The sequence below is a fragment of the Filicampus tigris genome, chromosome 5 (genome assembly GCF_054856515.1).
Source record: "Filicampus tigris isolate MCC_2025a chromosome 5, RoL_Ftig_1.0, whole genome shotgun sequence".
NCBI classification, from domain to species: Eukaryota; Metazoa; Chordata; class Actinopteri; order Syngnathiformes; family Syngnathidae; genus Filicampus; species Filicampus tigris.
In genome coordinates, this window is record NC_141221.1 from 1,029,944 (window position 1) to 1,050,785 (window position 20,842).

The 20,842-nt window shown below is 40.9% G+C and overlaps 1 protein-coding gene across 5 annotated transcripts in view; it reads left to right on the forward strand.

Annotated features, from left to right (window-relative positions):
* Positions 1–10,179: 10,179 nt before the first annotated feature.
* Positions 10,180–20,842, forward strand: part of LOC147146796 (transmembrane protein 132B) — a 136,563-nt gene continuing 125,900 nt past the window's right edge. Inside the window, exons 1-2 of one of the 5 annotated variants that reach the window (XM_086029781.1) lie at positions 10,180–10,603; positions 15,847–16,261. In XM_086029781.1, coding sequence (XP_085885907.1) covers positions 16,159–16,261 — 103 coding nt within the window. In that variant the 5' untranslated portion in view covers positions 10,180–10,603; positions 15,847–16,158. Of the gene's footprint in view, positions 10,604–11,134; positions 11,590–15,545; positions 16,262–20,842 lie in introns of those variants that run through there. The other 4 variants (XM_086029782.1, XM_086029783.1, XM_086029786.1 and 1 more) reach the window with 4 other exon arrangements.

The following is a 20,842-nucleotide window of genomic DNA, read 5'->3' on the forward strand; positions in this document are numbered from 1 at the left end:
ATTTATTTTAGCTTTTTTTTTGTTTTTCTCTATTTGTGAAAATAATGTAAAAGGCAATCAAAATTGAGCATTATTGTCGTTTATTCCTTTTTTTTATTAATAGACGCATTTTAATATTCCGTTGTATTTGAAAAGGTTTTTCTCTTACTTTACTGTATTTAACATTAGAATTGGTTTGTAATTATGTTACAGAGGAAATAAAACAGTATATCATAACAAATAATCCATATCCTTAAATAATACACTTAATTGACATTTACTTTAAAAAAATGTGATTTAGTTATTACATGAAGGAAATAACAATATCATAAAAAACCTCTCAAACGGATGTTTTTATTGTTCCCAAATGTGAAATGAATTTAAAACATTTTATTGATCTTATTCATAGTTATAATTGGATTGTTTTACAGAGTAAAAAATGTGTATTACAAATATGTCTTGAATTAATTGGCGAAACAGCATTTGTACGTTATTCATTTGAACTTTTATTTCTGAAAAATACAGTACTACAAACATTTGATTCTATGCATTGCTCCAACGTAAAGTCGCCATTGTAGAGTTTGCCATTGCCATTAATGTCTAAACTGCTGGCAACAAAAGTGAGTACACCCCTAGGTGAAAATGTCCAACTTGGGCCCAGCCGCGATGTCACTGTCATGACATTGTCATGACATTGTCACAAAGTGTCGTTTCTTCAGTTTTGTCCCACGAAAATGTGGACTCAAATGTTCACAAAAATGTGACGGCGGTGCACACTGTCGTGAACATGCAAAAGAAAATAAGAAAAACATTTCTACAGCACACAATATGCTTGAAAAGAGACAGACTGGTAATAAGAATTGAATCCATACGTGATAATAACATCAGTGATCCCTCTTGTGGGAGTTCTCCCCAACCGAGCCGCAGAAATCATTAGCGCGCGCGGCTAAATATGTCGGCCATATTAATCCGCTCGGCATTGTGGGAAGATTTTCACCTCGCCCATCGACCGTCTGCGATATGAACGTGCATCACCTCTCCCGGGACCTTTTGCCTACCGAGCTCAGATCCTTTCTTCTCAAACTTATTAACAATAACGCACAATAAACGACTGCAGCGACGCCGTTAAACTTGATTTTTAATTTGGCCAAATGAGTCTGAACATTCTTATTACCGACTCGATTATTTTGTCATTTGTAAAGGGGAAGTCAAGTCAAACTTTTTCTTGACGATCATATGTTGCCCAACTAGTGACTGCATTGGACTGAGAATTGATGGCCACCATTTGACAACATTTTGCCGGTCCGTCATTCGTCGTCCGTCGGTGGCCTGCGTACCCGTCTGTCATCGTCGGTCCATTATTTTTTCAACATCAACCAAACTGTGATCGTCTGTTGGTCAGTCGGTCAGCCAGTTTATCCTTCAGTAAGTCGTCGGTCGATACCAGCCACCGATACTATAAGGGCAAAAATATCTGACATCAAGTAAGTCCTCCTCTGCAGTAGGTGGCGCTATACTGCGACACCTCACCTGCATCAGAACGAAAGGGCTTTGTTCACAATTTTTTGTCAATTTGTTTAATGAAATTTTAGATATTAAAAGCGCTACACATATCGGTACTTGGTACTGGTGAGTATTCAGAGTGAATACGGTATCGTTCTGAATCGAACATCCTAATTAGCATAGTTTTTCTCAAAAGATTTGCAAATGGTGGAATTTTTCCATAAATGTTAGCACTGTCGGCATTTTTTTTTGCAGAAAAAACGAATTGACATGATTTAGAATGTCAGTTAATTATATGGTGGCAATTAGATAAACAAGTTAAAAATATAATAATAAATAATCTCATAATTTTTCATGAATTAAAAAGGACTGTATATGTGCTTTAAATTTTTACATAAAAAAAAATTAAAACATGGCAAATCAACGTTTTTACATTTAGAGTTAAATCGCCAAATTTAATTCTTTCCATCTCGCACACATCTTTTTTTTTTTTTTTTTTTTTTGGCTTTAGCTACATTCACTTAGCATGTGTGTGCGTGTGTGTCTACTGAGTGGTGAGATTAAGGGAGAATAATGACTTTGTTGTTTATTTTCTAATTTATGTCATACACACACACACACACACCCCCACGGTTTGATCCAGGCCAGGAGTGCAACAGCTTGCTATGAATATTCAGAGAAGGTGTGCGTGCGTGCACGTGTGTTCGTGTGCGTGTGTGTGTGTGTGTGCGTGGGGGTGTGTGTGTGTGTGTGTCTTCAGATTTGTGTAATCCTACTCAACAGGAAACGTACACTCCTGGGACGGGACATTTTGTTTGCCGTGTGTGTGTGCCTCAGGGACACACAAGGGTGTGAATTAAGCAGGAAATGAGTGTAGCATCTACAACACACACACGCGCACGCACACTTAGAATTCATTGCGAATGTGTTAGCACGTCCCCTCTGTTATTGTCTTTTGTTTTTGACAAGCTGCTACAAGCCAAATGCCTCACATCTGTGTGTGTGTGCCTGTGTGGGGGGGGGGGGGGGGGGGGATGCGTGTGCGTGTGTCAACTTGAACTCACACTGCATGCATCTTGACACAAAGTGTTTTAAATGACACTTTTCTCCGGGTTAAAAATGAGAGAGGTTTATTCTGCGCTGATAAATGCTAAATGCTAAACATTTTAGCAGGAGCATAAGTAGCCCTTCCTACTCTGTGATGAAAAAGGCAAACGCTGCTGTTTTTGCAAGATGTTCATTTTTGGAGTTGATCAGAAGTGTGTCCAACTTTTTTTGCAAAACGGTTAAAGCATGTGATCTTGGACTGAAAAAAATGATGTCACAGCACGGCCAAATATCAACGCACCTACTGAGCGTCCAGACGGCAGTGACGTCATCGTCGATTCTGAATTAATGTCAAAATGTTCTTTACGTTTGTATTTATTTCCACATATATTTTGCCATTTATTAAAAAAAAAAAAAAAAAAATTTGCATTATTTTTACTTTTATTTTGTATTATATATTTTCTGCTGTTCTTATTTCCATATTTAAAAAAAGATATATATTTTTTCAATTATATTTTTTATTTTCACTTTTACGTATTTATTTTTGATTTGGGCAGTTTTGGTCCTGCAATGCAGAAGGAAATGCTATTTAAATGAGGGGGCGGTCCTAAGTGTGTCTTGGTTGAGCTGTTCGCCTATTGGTTGATCGATATGTCAGTGCAGCGAGCGCCATCAACCTATCCAATAGGCGAATAGTTCAATCCAAGCCACACTCAGAACCGCCCCCTCATTTGAATAACATTTCCTTCTGCATTTCATGCGATGATGTCTTGACAGGGCCAAAAGTCAAAGCACTTCCCAAAACTTTTGTAACAAATTTCTGTGTATCACTCATGCAACCGCCCTTACTGCGAATGCTATTCATTTTTATTTTTGAATCTTTTTGATGCATCCAATTTTTTTTCCTGCTTTAGTTAAGGAACTTCTGAACATTTTTGAACAGACACGAACCGTCAGTCCGACGATATGTTTTTGTTGTGCGCGTTCTCGGAGGTGGCAGCTTGACGACCACAGCTGCGACGGTTTAGCCGTTCTTTGCCGGAGGATTAGCGGCGACTTGGCGGTGGCTGGCAGATGACGACAAATAATCAGCCCCCCCAAAAAACAACACAAAAAAGAGCCCTGGAGTTATTCGGGAACAGCAAGTTTTAGCTGCAAAGTTTTTCACCAACTTCTGGTGCTAGCTGTGTTAGCGGCATAGTGAGCGTGACATCATAGGAAAGCCACTCTTGGTAACCTGCCCAACACTGTGCTAATATGTAAAATAATTCTTTAAAAAAAAAAAAAACGAACAAAAATAAGTGAATAAATATAACAATCAAAATAGGAATATAGAAAATGTGTGTTAATTGTATTAAAATAGATCATGTGCATTTTGTATAGGCATTGTACGGTATAAAATATAAGATATATCATTTCAAAATCACAGACAATTTTAAACAAAAAAATATAAAGAAGTGTAAAATGTATAAAAATATAATTTTAAAAACGCTAAACAAAATGATATAAGAAATGGAAATAATGAAAATAATAGAGATAATAGTTCACATAAAAAAAATCTAAATTTTTAAAAAATGCGTCAAATCTGACAGCAGTTACACACTAACCTTTTACTTCCCGTTGGCGGAATATAAAAAAGAAATACTGAAAATTGTTAGCCTAGCATAGCTGACTAGCATAATTGCCGACATCATTTTTTGCTGACTGTCACGATATTAAAGGTGAAGTCAAGACAAACATATTTTTTCCCAGAATATGTTCTGTGCGGGCCCACTAGTTGAAATACGGCATTCTGATTAATATTGCGTTTGTGGAATATGAGAAATTTGGCTTTTTAATAACAAATCGTAATGTGCTTTTTTTTCTTTGTCCGTGCGGACACTCAGTCATCCACCTTATTATTGTCGAGTTAGTTGTGTTTTTTCTTATTGTCCGAATACCTTTCAAACACAACGTAGCCAACTATGCTATGAGGCTAACTTTTTTTTTTTCCTGTCCATGAAGTACACCTGAGAAATCGGCCTATTATAAATTGCACGTTGAGCGAGCGCGACGGACTCCCAACTTGTAGTCGCCATGCAAGAGCGTGGGACGTTAACGCGAATGTAAATAAATCCGCAAAGGAGGATTTAATAGCGACACAAAGCTCGTTAGCCTCCACAATGCAAGAGAACGCGCACGCAAACGGCCTGCGTGACTTTGTTGTCCTCCAATGTTGTTTGTGCGCGCACCCGGTCCTGCGTGTGTGTGTGTGTGTGTGTGTGTGTGTGCGTGCGTGCGTGCGTGCGTGCGTGCGTGAACGTCAGTCTCCACTTTGATTGTGTTCACAGTGTCAAGCGCTCAGTCTGTAATTAGCACACAGCAGCCATCTGTCCAAACAAGCGCTGTCGCGCTCGCTTCCGCGCCATCATCCCCGACGCCGACGCGACGCTATTTGCTGTTCGCTCGCTCGCTCGCTCGCTCGCCATCTCCATCTGCCCGTCTGCCTCTGTTGACAAGCACACGCGCCGCCATCTTTTACCTTTTTTTACACGCACACCTCACTTTTCATTGCCATCTGTGCGCCGCCATCGCACATTCTTACAATTTCTTTTTCATATTTATTTTTTAAAATTGCAATTTAAGTGTATCCTTTTCATTTGTATTTTTAGGTATTTTTTGTTTGTTTTTAAAATATTTTTCTCGGGTGTTTTTGTATGAATGAAGGTTTGTATAATTTGTATTTTGGAATTATTAATATGCATTTACATATATTTTATTGTATGTATTTTCTCACATATTTACTTTTCAAAAGTATTTTTAGTTAGTTGTTTTAACATTTTTTATTTGAGTGTGTTGATAATATATTGTTTGTAATTTATTTTGATTTTTTTATTTTCCAAAATTTGTAATACTTTTATATTGTTTTATTTTTAATTTTTCCATTTTTTCTAGTTATTTTTTAATTAGTTGGTTTTTGGAGTATTTTTTTTTTTTTTTTTTAAATTGTATTTAGTTTTTTTATGCTATCACAATTTCATGATGTTACTGCGAGAGTCATGATGCAATTTTTTTTATTTATCTTTTTTGAAGATTGTTCTTTTTGAGATTGTGGGATTTGAGACTATTTAAAAATCACGAAATCCTACTTATGTGTTGACATTTGTCAAGATCTGGAAAACTTGATTCAATTTAATGTCAATTTAGGCCTTATTTTATCTATTTATTATTGTAGATTGACGGATTCAATACCTTTTTAAGGCATTTTGTGTGCTGCGTGTGTTTAATTAACCATCGTTTGTGTTCAAATCTCCGTTTCTGAAAGGCTAACACTGCGACACTACTGGAGCAAAACTTTAGCCTGTCTACGGTGTTTCTCATTCTGAGTTAGCATTATGCTAGCAGGCGTCAAGGCAAAATGTTGTGGTGCTATTAAATACACAACGTCTCGTTCTTTTTTACACTAACCTTCAACAGGGAGTTGCAATAGACAGCTCAAAGTCTCTCTTTCTTTCTTTCTTTCTTTTTTTCCAAGAATTGCTCCCAAATTCTCAATGCGAGTGTAGCTAATGTCGTGGCTCTTTTGGGTTCAAGCTGAAGAAAGACTGTGCGCAAAATCGCAAACGGAAAGATGCTATATGCGAGAGTGACTCAATGATGAGCTGCAAGGACTAATTGGCGCCTTTAGTCCTAGCGGGGGAAATGATCCGCGATGACAATATCCTTAATTCAGCATTTGGGCCAAAGAGCACTTATGTGCGTGCTGGTTTATGTGTATATATATATATATATATATATATATATATATATATATATATGCGCGTGTGCGTCCGTGTTTTTTGCCCTCCTGTGGGGCACAATCACAGTGAAATTAGTGTAATTAAGTTGCCAGTCGCAACGGGCTTCTGTGGAGGATTAATATTTACGGCCGTATGTGTGTGTGTGCGTGTGTGTGTATGGAATTTTTTTTTATTAGCATCTCGCTGATGAGTCACCTCCCACCTCCTCTCAGCGAGGGCTCGCGGGTAATCCGCCCGGCAAATTGGATGTTTGTTCGAATCGTTATCCAGCCCAGGACACTTTGTATGTGTGCGCGTTGGTAATAAAGACAGATTGACTAACGCTCTTTGGTGATTAGTTTTACTTTTACTGGGGGGACGTGTCGGCGAGAAAACGGCACCCCGATGTATAAAGTGTTTATTTAATGTCATCACAGAGTCTATTACGTTTATTTGGCTTTGTTTATCGATTCAAGAAGCTATCAGAAAGAACCCGCCTAATTCAAATGAATCTGCCTGGTGAACAATCGGGAGATTAAATGCATTTGCTGACACTTGTCAATGTAGCCGAACTGCCGTTTCGACCAGTCGGGGGAGTATCCACTGTTTTCACCTTGGATTTTTGGTTGTATATGTATATATATATATATATATATATATGTATATGTATATGTATGTATGTATATTGTATATTATTCACATTTCAGTTGTAAATGTAGCCCAGTGCTTGAGGTGGTGTCGAGGCCAGCAGATCCGGAGGTAAATAAATAAATAGCATGTGCTATTCAGCGCAAGATGCTAATGTCTGCTAGCGTAACCCCGCCCCCCTTGCCAAAGCTGTTCCTCTTGGTGCAAGCTGCGCTCATCCCGTCCTTGTCGTCTCCGTTCGTGCGCGTGCCTGGCACCACACAATCCCCGCAGGTTCACCTTTCGCAGCGTCGCAGCCTCTCAGCCTCTCAGCCACGCTTGACATTCCCGGGTAAAAGCTCGCGGGACAGCTCAAGCCGAGCCTCCACCTGTGCAAACGCGCAAAAAGCAGGCCAGCGCAGGCCCCCGTCGTCTGCCCGCCGATGGTCGCACGCTGCTTATGCGAGTGCAGCGCGCCGCGAGGACGGGGAGGAAGAAGGCAGTCGTTGTCAAGTGCCGTCAACCTTCTTCTTGAATGTCATACAAGTGGAAAAACAAGATGATCATATGAAGATGGAAAGAGAAAACAGCAGCGGAAATGGGATTGCTTTTTCTTTCTCTTTTTGGGTGTGTAGGATTGAGATTATTCTCCAGTACAGTGTACATTTATCATTTTTGTTTGATTTGATCTAATCATATATTTTTTTAAATCCTACAATTTTCCCCATATATATATATATATATATATATATATATATATATATATATATATATATATATATATATATATATATATATATGCAGTATTATTTTGTCAACTTTGTCCGAATGAAATAAATTAAATAGTACATAGAGACTTTTTTTGTATTTTGGGGGGATTTTCTATCTTTTTTTTTTTTTTTAATAAAAAAACATTCCATTCATTCATTCATTTTCATCTTTCAATTTAAAAACATTTAATTTCTTAAATTTGATTTAATTTAAATTGTTTGAATTCAATATTTTTCTTGCTCTTACATTTATTTTTTAATTTAAAACCATTTTATTTCTCAAATTTGATTTAACTTATTTTTTTGGGATTGTATATTTTTCTTCATCTTTGATTTTTTTAAAAAATGTTTAATGTTCCTTTCAAGTTTCATCTTGTAATTCAATACAAACTGTACTGTCTATATTGGTTTTTTCTTTGAATTTTTGTTTTTGTGTCAAATTTGATTTCTTAAAAAAAAAATCGGTCATATTTTTGCTGTCACAGGTTTTCTTTTATTGATCAGTCATGGTATTTATTTAGTATTTCTCATCTTGTATTTTTTTTAAAGATGATTCTTGTTTTATTACTCACTTTATCATCATTGTCTATTTTTCAACATTATTTTTTTACATTTTCTGCATCAAAGAGCTTGTTTTTCCATTGAGGGTTTGATTTTTGGCGGGTTCATCATAATGTCAAGCAGGATGTCCTTTATAGATTCAGGGACAAAATTGCTGCCATCAAATAAAAAGCGCAGTTTGTTTCCTTCCTGAGCGGCTAGAATTGACTTAAGCTGAGTTAAGAATTTCAGGGTGACAAGCACTCTAGCTGATGCGCGCTACGTTGCCACGGTGATCAATGTTGCAATATCAACCTGCTCAAAGCATAAAAATATGCTCTAGTAGCATCAACAGAATGAGCTGTGGTCTCCATGGCAAATCAGACTATTTTAGAATTGATCATCATCATCATCATTTTCATCATCGTCATCAACAGGGTTGAAATTGCTTTGTTGACTGTAACTGAATCAAGCAAGATAAAAGTGCCATGAGGGCTGCTCAAAACAGTCTCGTTCTAATATTCTGGAAATTCAGTCCCCAAAGCCGGTTGCATTAGCAATGTGAAACCTGGTAAACATGTCCATCACGAGTAGGCCCACAAAAAAAGTCTCAAGAAGCCATTTATGAAAAGAAAAATTAAGGCACACGTTTTTTTTTTCAACTTGGACATTTTCGGAATATTGCCAGGTGTCCTTCAAATGTGAACTTTGAGAGTGTTGGAAAGTTCAGCCCCTGAGGCCAGTTTCATTTAGCTACTGTGTGAAACTGGGTCGGCATGTCTATCATGGGAAGACTTCCCCCCAAAAAGTCTCAAGGAGCCATGCCTGAAAAGAAACAGGAAGTCAGCCATGTAGGCTTTTGGTGGTCATTTCCAGGTCTCCTTCAAAGGCAAACTCCTCCAAGAAGGTTTTTGAATATTCAACCCCTGAAGCCCTTTTAATCTTAGAAAGATGACATTTGGTAGGCGTGTCTATCATGAGGACACCCACGAAAAAAGTCTCAAGAAGCCATTCCTGAAAAGACGCAGCAAGTCAGCCATTTTGGATCAAAGTGGCCGTTTGATGTTGGCTTTGGCCACTTCTAGGTGTCTCTCACAAACAAACTCCTCTTGGAAACATTTGGAAAACTCAGGCCCTGAAGCCAATTGTACTTTTCAAGATTCAGTTTGGTCAACGTATCGATCAGGCTTAGACGCACCAAAAAGTCTCAAGAAGCTCAGCTCAAAAACACACAGGAAGTCGGCCATTTTGGTTGGAAAGGACCATATTATATTTACGTCTCATTTTTTAAAAAAGATGTGTTGTCATCATGTTTCATTTCCGTTGTATATTTCCATCGCTGCTGTCCATCATTTTTGGCTTTTTCTCAATCCTATCTGTCGTCCCCCCCCCTTGACCCTCGCCCATGCGAATGGCTCTTGTAATTGATAGCCAGCGCTACTGTTCTTTCATCCAGACGCTCCTGTAAACAAAATGGCCCCTGACAGAACCAATATGGAAAAATGCATCAGTGGGGGCAAGACTTATGGCCATTGCTGCCACTGTGTGTGTGCATGCGCGTATGTGTGTGTGTTGCCTCATACGTGCAAGAATGCGGAGTGCCTTTGTGTGCACGTGATTGTGTGTGTGTGATTGTCGTTTAATTGTGTGTGAGTTGCCTCTAAATGTGTGTGTTGTGACTACGTGTGTGTGTGTGGTGTAATGTGTGGAATATTAATCATTCACAAGAAGACATTCCAAAGATCCCCTCTGATGTCCTCCAGACCAGCAGAGGGCGACCGCGTGCAGAATCTCAATTCAAAAAGCACATCCACAGGATGCAGTCAGACGTACTCCCAACCCGCAGAGGGCGATATCATATCAAAGAGTCGGTAGAAGTATTCATGTTCACCTGTGCATGTGTGTAGGCACTGGAAGACTTCCTTAACTGTTCTTTTCTGTGAACTGAATCATTAGAATCAGTTCATCAAAAAGAACCGTCCAAAGATTTGTTAACCGAACGCAAGCAGGTAGGCCGTCGTGACAATTGAGTGTGTATCCATCCACTGCGTGACGAATGTCAACAAATCAATATTGTGCTCAAAAGCTACGAAAACACACAATGCTAAAAAGCTAGGACGGAAATCACGTCAAAAGTATTTTTGAGGCAATGGAAAAATCAAATCCGACTGAACTATAAGGAAAATGGCAAGTACTCAGCGTTTTTAACCGACAAAAGGTTACAAAATTCCCACGCAAATACTTGAGGCGTCGTGCGCATGCTAGGATGTCTCGACGGGTAGGAAAGAATTTCACAACACCGGTCGATCGCCTGCTTGCTCGTGGAAATGACCCAACACACAGCAACCGCAACTTGTCATGAATCACAAGACGCATCTGGTAAGGACAACAAAGTGAAAAGTGGATGACGCGTTCGGTTGAATTAGTCAGTAAAATGCAAATGAGGGGGATTATTGTGCGGATTTAACTCGATCATTAATCATTTGGAGTTCCTTCCTTGATTTTGAATGGCTTTGCTTTGAGAATCAAATGACTTCAACATTCATTCCTGTGGAGAATTTTGCGGAAAAAATGTTTCTTGGAATGCTGCGTATCTTTTCTATTTGGGTTATCAGGCAAATCCTACTCGTGTGTGTGTGTGTGTGTGTGTGTGTGTTGCCTTCTCGATCTGCGTGCGTGTTGCCATTTGACACGTTTGTGTGCGTGTGCTTGTGCATGCGTGCGTGCGCGTGAATGACTCTCCAAAGGACTCCTCGTCTGTTTGTCAGTAAAGTCAAGTGCACGTGTCCGATCATTAAGCGTCACGTGCGACGTACGGCGGACGGGCCAAGGCCAAATTGACATGAAAATTAGCCTCACTTAGCGCTGCTTTACGGCAACCCAGCAACTCGTAAGCGTGGCGGCGGCCGGCATGTCCGTAATTAATCTCGGGTGGACGCGCCGTTGATGTGTTGCGACGGCCGCGCGTTGTTGGCTCCACAGCGTGACTTGGCGTGCATCAGGCAAAGTCAAGCGTGATGCTTAAAACTGTCGCCACGCAGCACGTACTGTTTGCTTGAATTCAATTCGCCGCTGGGAAATACTGGAAGTTAGTCGTGAAGTCATTTCCGTGCTGAAAAGAGTCGGCCATAACATGATCAACAGGTTTCAAACAGAAAGCGGCCACCGAGCTTGGCGTGTCATCACCCGCTTGCAAAGGGACTGGAGGAGTATATTATGACATATTATGAGAGTTGAGCAGACGAATCCACCTGTTGTCTTCCATCTCAAGTGGATGACATGTTGTGCTATGCCGTCCTGGAATTGACGCCCGAGTCACCTCGGGCACGCATTACGAGCATCTCGTGACCAAACGCAGTAAACAGGTGAGCTGGGATGCTTGCGTGACCTCTTGAGACATTTTTTGTGGATATACTCATGCTAGACCTGTCTGCCAAATTTCTCGGTGGTAAGTCAAACTGGCTTTGGGGGCTGAATTTTCCAAAAGTCTTCTCAGTGGCTTTTTCCAACCACAATAGCTGACATCCCGTCTTTTCGAGCGTCACTTTTTTTGTGGGTCTACTCATGATAGAGGAGTATACCAAATTACGTGTTTCGATGTGAAACGGACTCCAGGGGTTTCAAAAGCTCTCGAGAGTTATTTTTGGTTGGACCCCGGAAAATGACCTGAATGACTGCTTCAGAGCACAATGGCTGACTTCCTGTATCATTTCGAGCATGACTTCTTGAGACTTTTTTTTGGTGGGTCTACTCATTATTGCTGAGCCTGCAAAATGTCATGTTAATATGATTATTTCAATGCCATTTTATTACAATTATTTACATGTATGCAAATAATTTAATTTGAGATAAAGCAATTATTTGAAGTTAATCTGACAGCTATATTAATATTAATCAACAAATAATGAATTGCGTTTTGTCAACCCCAGTGAGCAATCTGAGTAGTTGATAACGATTTGCGTTGTTTCATTCATTGCTCTCCGCGGAAGCCTGCATCCCATAATGCTCATTCATTACGCATCGGAAAAAGAAGCCATCCATCACTGTCGTCGGTCATAACCCGGCATGGATTTGTGATAAGGGATGACGACGCACTTTTCAAGTCATCTAAAACCCAAACTCTGGCCCACTCAAAACGGCTGTTCTCCTTTTTACTGTGCAATCGGGCGCCGCAGTGTAAGGTTGACCGTTGCGGGCACAAATTGAAATGAAACCTCCGCCAAGGTCCAAGGTTTTATTTGAACGACAGATGCTCTATCTCGGTCCTGTGGGTCGTTTGGAAAGGTTCAGGTTGCCTTGGTAACTGATCAAAAAGAAAATTCTGTCCCTGCGCCCAACATCCAAAACAAAGAAAAGGACAGCTTCTAATAGCCAGGACCAGAGAGGCCACAAAGGCCTGAAATTGCTGACTCACTTCCAATCTGGAGAGAAATGTAGAACATCACATGGATAATAATGAAACGGACAATTCCACATCGGCAGAAATTGACTAAACATTTCACTCGGCTACATGAAATTTGGTAGGCTTGACTTTCATGAGTAGACCCACAAAAAAGTCTCAAGAAGCAGCACCGAGGAATAGGCATGAAGTCAGCCATTTTGATTTGAAGTAGCCATTTTAGGGTCATTTTTGTAAATTCCTACAGCGTCCTACAACGACAAACTCCTTTAGAGAGTTTTTGAAAATGTAGGCCCCAAAGCCTTTTTCGCCAAGCAAAACCAAATTTGCATGTCTATCATGAGGAGACCCACAAAGAAGTCTAAAGAACCCGCACAGAAAGTCAGCCATTTTAAGGCCAATTCTAAGGGTTCTACAAAGATGAACTCACAAGAGTTGCCTGTTTCACTTATCAAAAGGTAAATTTGTCGACATGTCTACTATGAGGAAACCCACCAAAAAGTCTCAAGAGCCTGGAAATGTACAGCAAGTGGCCATTTTAAGGTCATTTTGGTCATTTTTTTGCAGAGTTCGACAATGACAAACTCCTTCTCGAGAGTTTTTGAAAATTCATCCCCTGAAGCATATTTTGCTTTGCAAATTGAAATTTGGTAGGCAAGCCTATCATGAACAGACCCACAAGAAAGCCTTTGCAGAAACGCATGTTGGTTTGAATTGGCCTGTTTACAGTACCTTCCAGGTGTTCGACAAAGATCAACTTGATTTTTATTTATTTGTTGTTGTTGAAAATCCCCCCCCCCAAAAAAAAAAATCTGTCTCACATAGAATCATGGAATTTGGTTGACATGAAAATCATCAGAAGACCCGCAAAAAACTTCCCAGAAGCCAACACGGGAAGGTGACCGTTTTTTAAAGCGGCCATTTTGGGGCCATTTTGGCCATTTCCAGGTGCTTTAAAAGACAAACCTCTTGGAGAGTTTTTGAAAATCCAGACACAATAAAGAAAAACATTTAAACAATATCTTTCCTCCTCCCACATGCTTTCAACACATGTAAACTCATTAAAACACACGTTTCAAAGTATTCTTCTGTTCTTTAAACTTTTGTCAAGAGAAAGTCTGCAAGCTTAACGGCAACATAAAACACGAAGCAGCATAGATGAGCTAACAAAGTAGCGTCGAGTTTGCGTTTGGGTATCGTCCCCGGAGTCTGTTAAAAACAACGGTTAGCTCGTTGTAGAATTAGCTACCTTAGCCCGCTAGGCTAATGATTAGCTACGGGCATCTGCTTGTGACACAACACACAAATACAAAATGAAAACACTGGCAGGAGAGGACAGCAGAAGACACTCTCACTTAAATGACTGGCCATCTGCACTGACTACAACCTCTGACGTCACTCACTAGGCCGCGCCTCCTAAAGGCACACATCCAACACATGAATGCTACACTAGCCGGTTTGTTTCTTTAAAAAACCCGAAAAACTCTTTCCTTTTGTGACTAATTTAGGACAGGACGATGGGATGCATGCATACCCGATGGCCACCAGGCGGCGCGCTCGCTCCTCAAAAAGCCTCCCCAGAGTCACTCTCACACACGCACACACGAGTGAGAGTCAATAGAAAGTGGATGCGTTTCATTACAAAGTGCTTCTCCGTGGCGCGTGCGCGCGCCTGTAGAGTCTATCGATTACACCGAGAACAGGTGTCGTGCGTGTCAGTGAATGAATAATACAGAGAGGGCACGCGCGCCACTCGCGCACGCGCGCGCACGCACGCATTCCTGGAGACTCGATTGTCTTATTGATCGTTAATGGACACGTGACTGCCTACGTGTTTTGACTTTTAAAATTCACTTAAACAAAATGATTAAAATAGATCATTTAGAATATTACGACAAATTCCATGTTATTGGTAAACTTTAAACTAATGAAGTCAAATATGATCCATAGCTTTGCTATATTGACACATATTTATAATTAGATATATAATAAAGAATGATTTTGGGGGGGGAATTCAAATATGAATAAAATATTGAAATAACGTAATTATAATATAGGCCCTATACATACACTAAATGTCGATGGAAAATTAATTAAAAAATAAAATATCGTTAATTAAAATAAAATAAAAAATACAATTAAATAGCTGTCCCATTGACAAAATTTGAATTAATTTAAATAGAGTAAAATAATGAGCATAATACCAAAGATCTGAAATACATAAATTAAAAGGAAATTACATTAGTTAATTAAAATAAAACAAAGTAAATGAAAATAAAAGTTGACATAAAAGTAAAATATAACATAGTATGCACAAATTAAAATTATTTTCATTAAAGAAATTAAACAATAGCATTAATATAAAATAAATACAAAAATATAAATATTTAATAAATAATAATACAAATAATTTAAAATAATCAAGAACATGTAGGACCATCACGCACATGAGTACAATGAGCATAGCAAAAAAAGACGTTAGAGTACAATATCACAATTAAAATTATGTATTAAATAATCAAAATTAATGTGTATATGTATCGTTACAATAAAATGCAAAAATGATCTAAATAAATTCACCAACATATAGCATATATCAAATATATCAAATACAGGCATTCTATTAAATAATAAGAATGCTTTATTATAACAGTAGTACGTATGCCTGCTGCTATGAAATCACAAAATATGGAATGCATTCAAACAAAACTACACTGAAAAATGCGGAGTGAGGGGAAAAACACTTTTGTACAGGTTTCTTTCATGAAGCTAAATGAATACTGTGTGTGCGTACACGCGCACGGAAATACTCATGAACGCCCCCACACACACGCACATGCGTTTCTTAAATGTCAGTCAAATTGGCAAATCCCACCCCCTTCATCACCACACGCACCCTCCTCTTCCTCTATCTCCCATCCCGCGTCCGATCTCAACTTGATACACGCGCGCGCGCGCGCACCCTCTCGCTTCCGCGCGCGCGCGCGCGCAGAGTTATAGTCAGAGCCCCGCGCTGGAGCAGCACAGTGTCAGCTGGGTGGCGAGGAGGAGCGCACCATCTTCATCATTATCATCCTCATCGTCGTCGTCGTCGTCGTCGTTCCCGAAAGCCCACTCGGGTGGATTCAAATCACGTGACTCACTTTTTGCGCGAGTTGAAGACTGGACTTGTGATTCCTTTTGTTGTTGATGATGTTTTTGGGTCTTCAAAACTTGCTCGCAGGTGTTGAAACTCTTGGATTGTAAAGCGCAAAGAAGGAGCTTCGCGCGTCTTCCCTGTTGGATCCGGTTCCGCTCCAGCTTCCCCCGCCCGTGACTTGGGCTCGCTCGTCAACACTTGGGAGTCCGCCATGAGGTCGCTGACGGCGCCCTGCAACTCGCCGTAGTCGCTCCCAGCGCCAGCTTCGCTCGGCCACCGAGGAGACGGGCTGCTGCCCTCACCCCGGGATCGGGCGCCCTCGCCTGCAGTGGGGGGGGGGGGGATCGACTGGCCTGAGTCGGCCGTAGCGCGCGGAGCTTCCCCGCCCGAGGAAGGATGGAGGCCCCCCGGCCGCGAGGAGCGGCAGTCCCCGGAGGACGCGCGCGCTTCTGGAGGACGCTCGAGCCGCCGCTCGTGCTGCTGCTCGTGCTGTGCGAAGGTAGGAAAAGTTGAGCGGAGCCGCATTACGTCCGCGTATCGTGCGCCCGTTTGAAGGCGTTTGCAGACGCGACGGCAGCGAGTCGTCGCATTCAATTGAAGCCGCGTAAATGCAACACGTGCCACTTTTGGGGGATGGATTTCACAAGTGTCATTCGTAGCCTAAACATGTCGAAGAAGTGACGGGCGTGCCGGCGAAAGGCACTTTTCCGCCGTCACGTGACCATTCGGCGCTTGTTGCCGTAACGTGCACGACAAACTGCTTGGGCACCATAAAGCACGTTGAACTTTTCTCGTCAAAATATTGAACGCGCAAATGCCTGCGTTCACATTATTGACGAGGACGTTCAAATGCTCGAAATGCACCATTGCGTCATTACGCACGCGTTCCGTGGGCTTTTTACGACAAATTAGCACGTGCACATGCTAATGTAGTCAGTAGTCCGATGAAACGTTGATGTGTAATCGTGTGTGTGTGTGTGTGTGTAACGCGCACTTTGCGCCAGAACAAAGCGGCAAGATCAGAGGATTGGTTGCAGCTTTTGCGCGTGTTGTTTGGGGGGTGAAGGGTTCATGTGCGTCACTGGTGGGAAGTATTCGAGTACAAGTACTGCGGTACTGTATTTGAAGAGATTACTCAGGCGTCCGTCCTGTACTAGATCTTTTTTTTTTTCCATAGACATTTGCTCACTACACAGTAGTTTTCATATTTTGTCCAATTTTTTACTTTTTTAAATCCTCAAAATGGGAACTGAGAGTAAAAAAGAAATATATATTTAGACTTCTGTAATCAACTGATCGACAGCTGTGGACGTTTATTCTATTCATCAAGTGGAATCCGAGCGCCTCCTGCTATCCGCCAAGTGCGTTTTTCAACAGTGTGCGAAGCAAGTCAGATGTGCAATGACAAGCGCATTCTTACGGACGGCGTCGTTGCGTCGCTTTGGATTTGCGATCAGCACAGCTTTTGAGTTAAAGATCCAGATTAGGCGGTGAATCTCGGCTCGCCACGTCCATTAGTATGGAGCGAAATGCCAACACGTTGGAAGTCGGATGCGTTGAGGAGCCTGACACTGGAACCGATTATGTTAGACATGTTCGTCTGTCAACCGTATGTGTCACAGTAGGTAGTAAAAAAAAACATGACACAATGTATGGAGTGAATGACAAACGCAGTGTAAAAAAGCCACTGACAATCAACGGGAGCCTTGCGGCGAGTTCCCTTGTTGTAGATGTGTAAGTAGATGCCAATTTTGCCAGCAAAAGTTTTGTTTTGTTGAAAACTTGCTTTGAAGCTTTTTCTTTTGGTCATTTTGATGCTCCTATTGCGACGTGACATTATTGTGTGAGTCGCGACAGATGAGTCAAAATGCTCCAAAAGGTGCAATAGGGTGACTCCTTTGAAAACGGCAATGAGTCGGGTACATTTCAAATGTACTTGTACTGAAATACACAGTAAGAGTAGCCTTGCCCCCTCTGTAACTGACAGTGGAAATTCCCTTTGACTTTTGGACTGAGCTACGTTTGAGCTTTTTGAGTACAGGAGTTGCTTATATTTCAACATTATTATTAGCATTTTTTTACACAAGTACTGTTTCTGTACTGGTACTTAAGTATAAAAAAGTACTTTCGCCCCCCCCCCCCCCCCCACTCGTTACTGATACTAAAAGGTTTTTTGTTTTACTTTTGTATTTATGTGCATTTCAATCTTTTTTCAAGTACAAGAGTTGCATATGTATGTTTACTCGTCTTTTTTTTCCACGGGAATCTGCACTTCTGCACTAAAATTGTTACTTTTCGCCTTTAATACAAATCTGCACCCTCTCTGTTCAATCATTGCTAATACTTTTACCAGAGTCTTTTTTTACCACAAGTATCTGTACTTTGACTTAAGTTACAGAGGGTACATTTGCCACCTTCGTTTGTTCTTTTGTACATTTCTGGGTCACTTTTACTTAAGTACAAGAGTTGAAGCAACACGAATATTTTTTTCCGGAATTTTTTAACAAGCGTTGACCAAAGACTAAGAGTACTTTTGCCACTTATGTAATTGACACAAAAAAAAGGACATAGTATTGTCATTACGTACATTACAAGCTCTGTACTTTTGACTTTAAATGAAGTAAAGGAATTGAAGCAGTTGTGTGACATCTTCTGCCCCCTCTGGTGTGCACGTGTGTGTACGTATGTATGTGTGCGCGTGCATGCGTGCGAGCGTGTTAATCAAACCCGGCTCACGGTCGGGTGGAGACTTAACGGGACGTACTGATGTGCGCTGGCTCGAGACCGGAAAAAAAAGTGCAGCGATTACGCAGGGTGAGGGGGTGTTCGGCTTGAACGGAACAGCTGGGGCTGAGTTGGCACAGAAAAAACCCCAACAAAAAACAGTTGAGTCACCAAATATAAAATGAGGAACATCTGAGGTCCATTTTGGCTTTGGCGCTTGTTTGAATTGGCTAATTTGTCTTCATCAAATGGAATTGAACCTGTTTGTATTTGCATAGTTGCTTCGTAACGTGTACCTCTTACTCTTTGCACTTTGCGTGGCAGTAAAAAAAAAACCCAAACAAACAAAAAAAAAAAACATTCTTTGCGGCGGTTTGAAAAGGAATATCTGCCCAATCGTATGTACTCCAACATCAAAGGAAATTTAATCCAGTTTCGATCTTGATTACACATTGGTCAGAATGTAAACGCGACACTTAATAATGTCAAACCAAGTTGAATCCAGTTTGGAACCAGATTGGCTTTTGACAGGAGGGTCAACACGGCATACGGTTTTGCATGTTCACTCACTCACTTCTATTCTAGGTGGGATTTCATCAGTATCATTCATTTATTCATCATATGCAAAAGTCGATTCTGGTATCGTAAAGGCCTTCACAGGTGACCAATCTTTAAAATTGTGTGCGCTGTAGCTACGTGTAAAAGATGCTATTATGTCAAACCAAATTTTGATCAAGCTGTGACCCAGTTGAGTTTTTCTTCAAACATTCAATTTCATTTGATAGATTAGTATTAGCAATTCATATATAAAATATATTGATATTGATTACATACACTAGTTAGTATAGTTGAAATTATTTTTGTAATTTTCTCAGCTTTGCATTCCATCTGTTCAACTGTATTTGACACTTGTAAAACAGGGGTAGTGCCATTGCATGTAAGAGGATTGTTAATTTGTCCCTGGGTCAAACTGCGCCCGTAAAACCTTGACCAAGTCATATTCCGCCAGCTGTCACACAGGTGTAAAAAGAAGTTAACCGCTTGTCAACAACAGCCGGGTGACACTGTGGGCTTGAAGGATGCGTTAACCCAGCCACACAAACCCTTAACATTAGCACGCACGCCGTGGATCTTTATCACGACAAGATGACTCAGACGGGACTCGTAATGGATTAACATTGAATTTGAATCCGACACCATTCATCGGCACGTGTGAGTAATGACCACGCACGCGTTTTAGGGACTTAAAGGCTACGTTGATTAAACGCACAATCTCTCAACCTGAACATGCTTTTTTTTTTTGAGGCAACAACAACAACAACAAGTGATATGTATGAAAGATTATGAGTGACTCAAATGTCACCTTTGAATTAGGTCCTCCTAGATTTTGTGTTTCTGTCGTTTATCCAGCACATGGAACACAAACGGTGGAGCAATGTGTCGTGTACCCTACAGTCGACCCCCGCTTATTGGCACTTGCAGGTTTGATTATTTGCAGATGTCTTTAAAAATCACGTTCTTCTCCAATTTTAAGAATATTTTTGATATATATATTTTTTTATTCCAATTTCCCTCCTGTTTTTCTGGGGGGACGTACTGTAAATTGAATTTTTATCAGCATTATTTTTTTTAAAGAATTTTTGGGCTGTTTAATTTTTTTTTTCCTAATTAATCCCCCACCACCCCGCGCCAATGTATTTCAAATATACACTGATTTTCATTTAGCACGCCCCCCCCTGGCAAATAGCAGAGGTCAACTCTGTCAACACATATAATACTCGTGCCGTACTGATGTGCTGACAGAGGAGTTGAGGCGTTCTGAGTCTGCGCCCCACTGGGATATGATTGGCTTCTGCATCCAACGGTGTCGCATGCGTGCAGCAGCCGATGGTTTTGATGCTGGGCCCCAAATTCAGTGCGAGAGTCCCCCAGTTTGCGACCGATGGCCGAAAATTTGGCGTTCCTCCTGCCACTGGCGTATTGGGGTGGCGGCAATATGCTTCTGTAGCGCATCAATTCTACCTGGATTTTTGCTGCACTTATTTCTATTTCCATTACCCGCGAGAGGAAGAAATCCAAGTGCCTCAGATTGGACACTTGTTTACGAGGACCACAAAACGGCAGACTATTGATTTTGACGCGCACGCGCCCATAAAAACGCGAGACGCTTTCAGTGTTAGCGCGGTGCGGCGAGATGAAGGTTTTCAATTTGATTAGCGTGATCAAATGGAGCGCTGTTAACAGGCGCAGGCGCTAATAGAAAATCATTTGGATCTGGCGCGCACTCGCTCACAGGAACGCCACCGCCGGAGGGGCGAGGAGGCGGACGGTGGCAGGCGCAAAAATGACTGCGAGA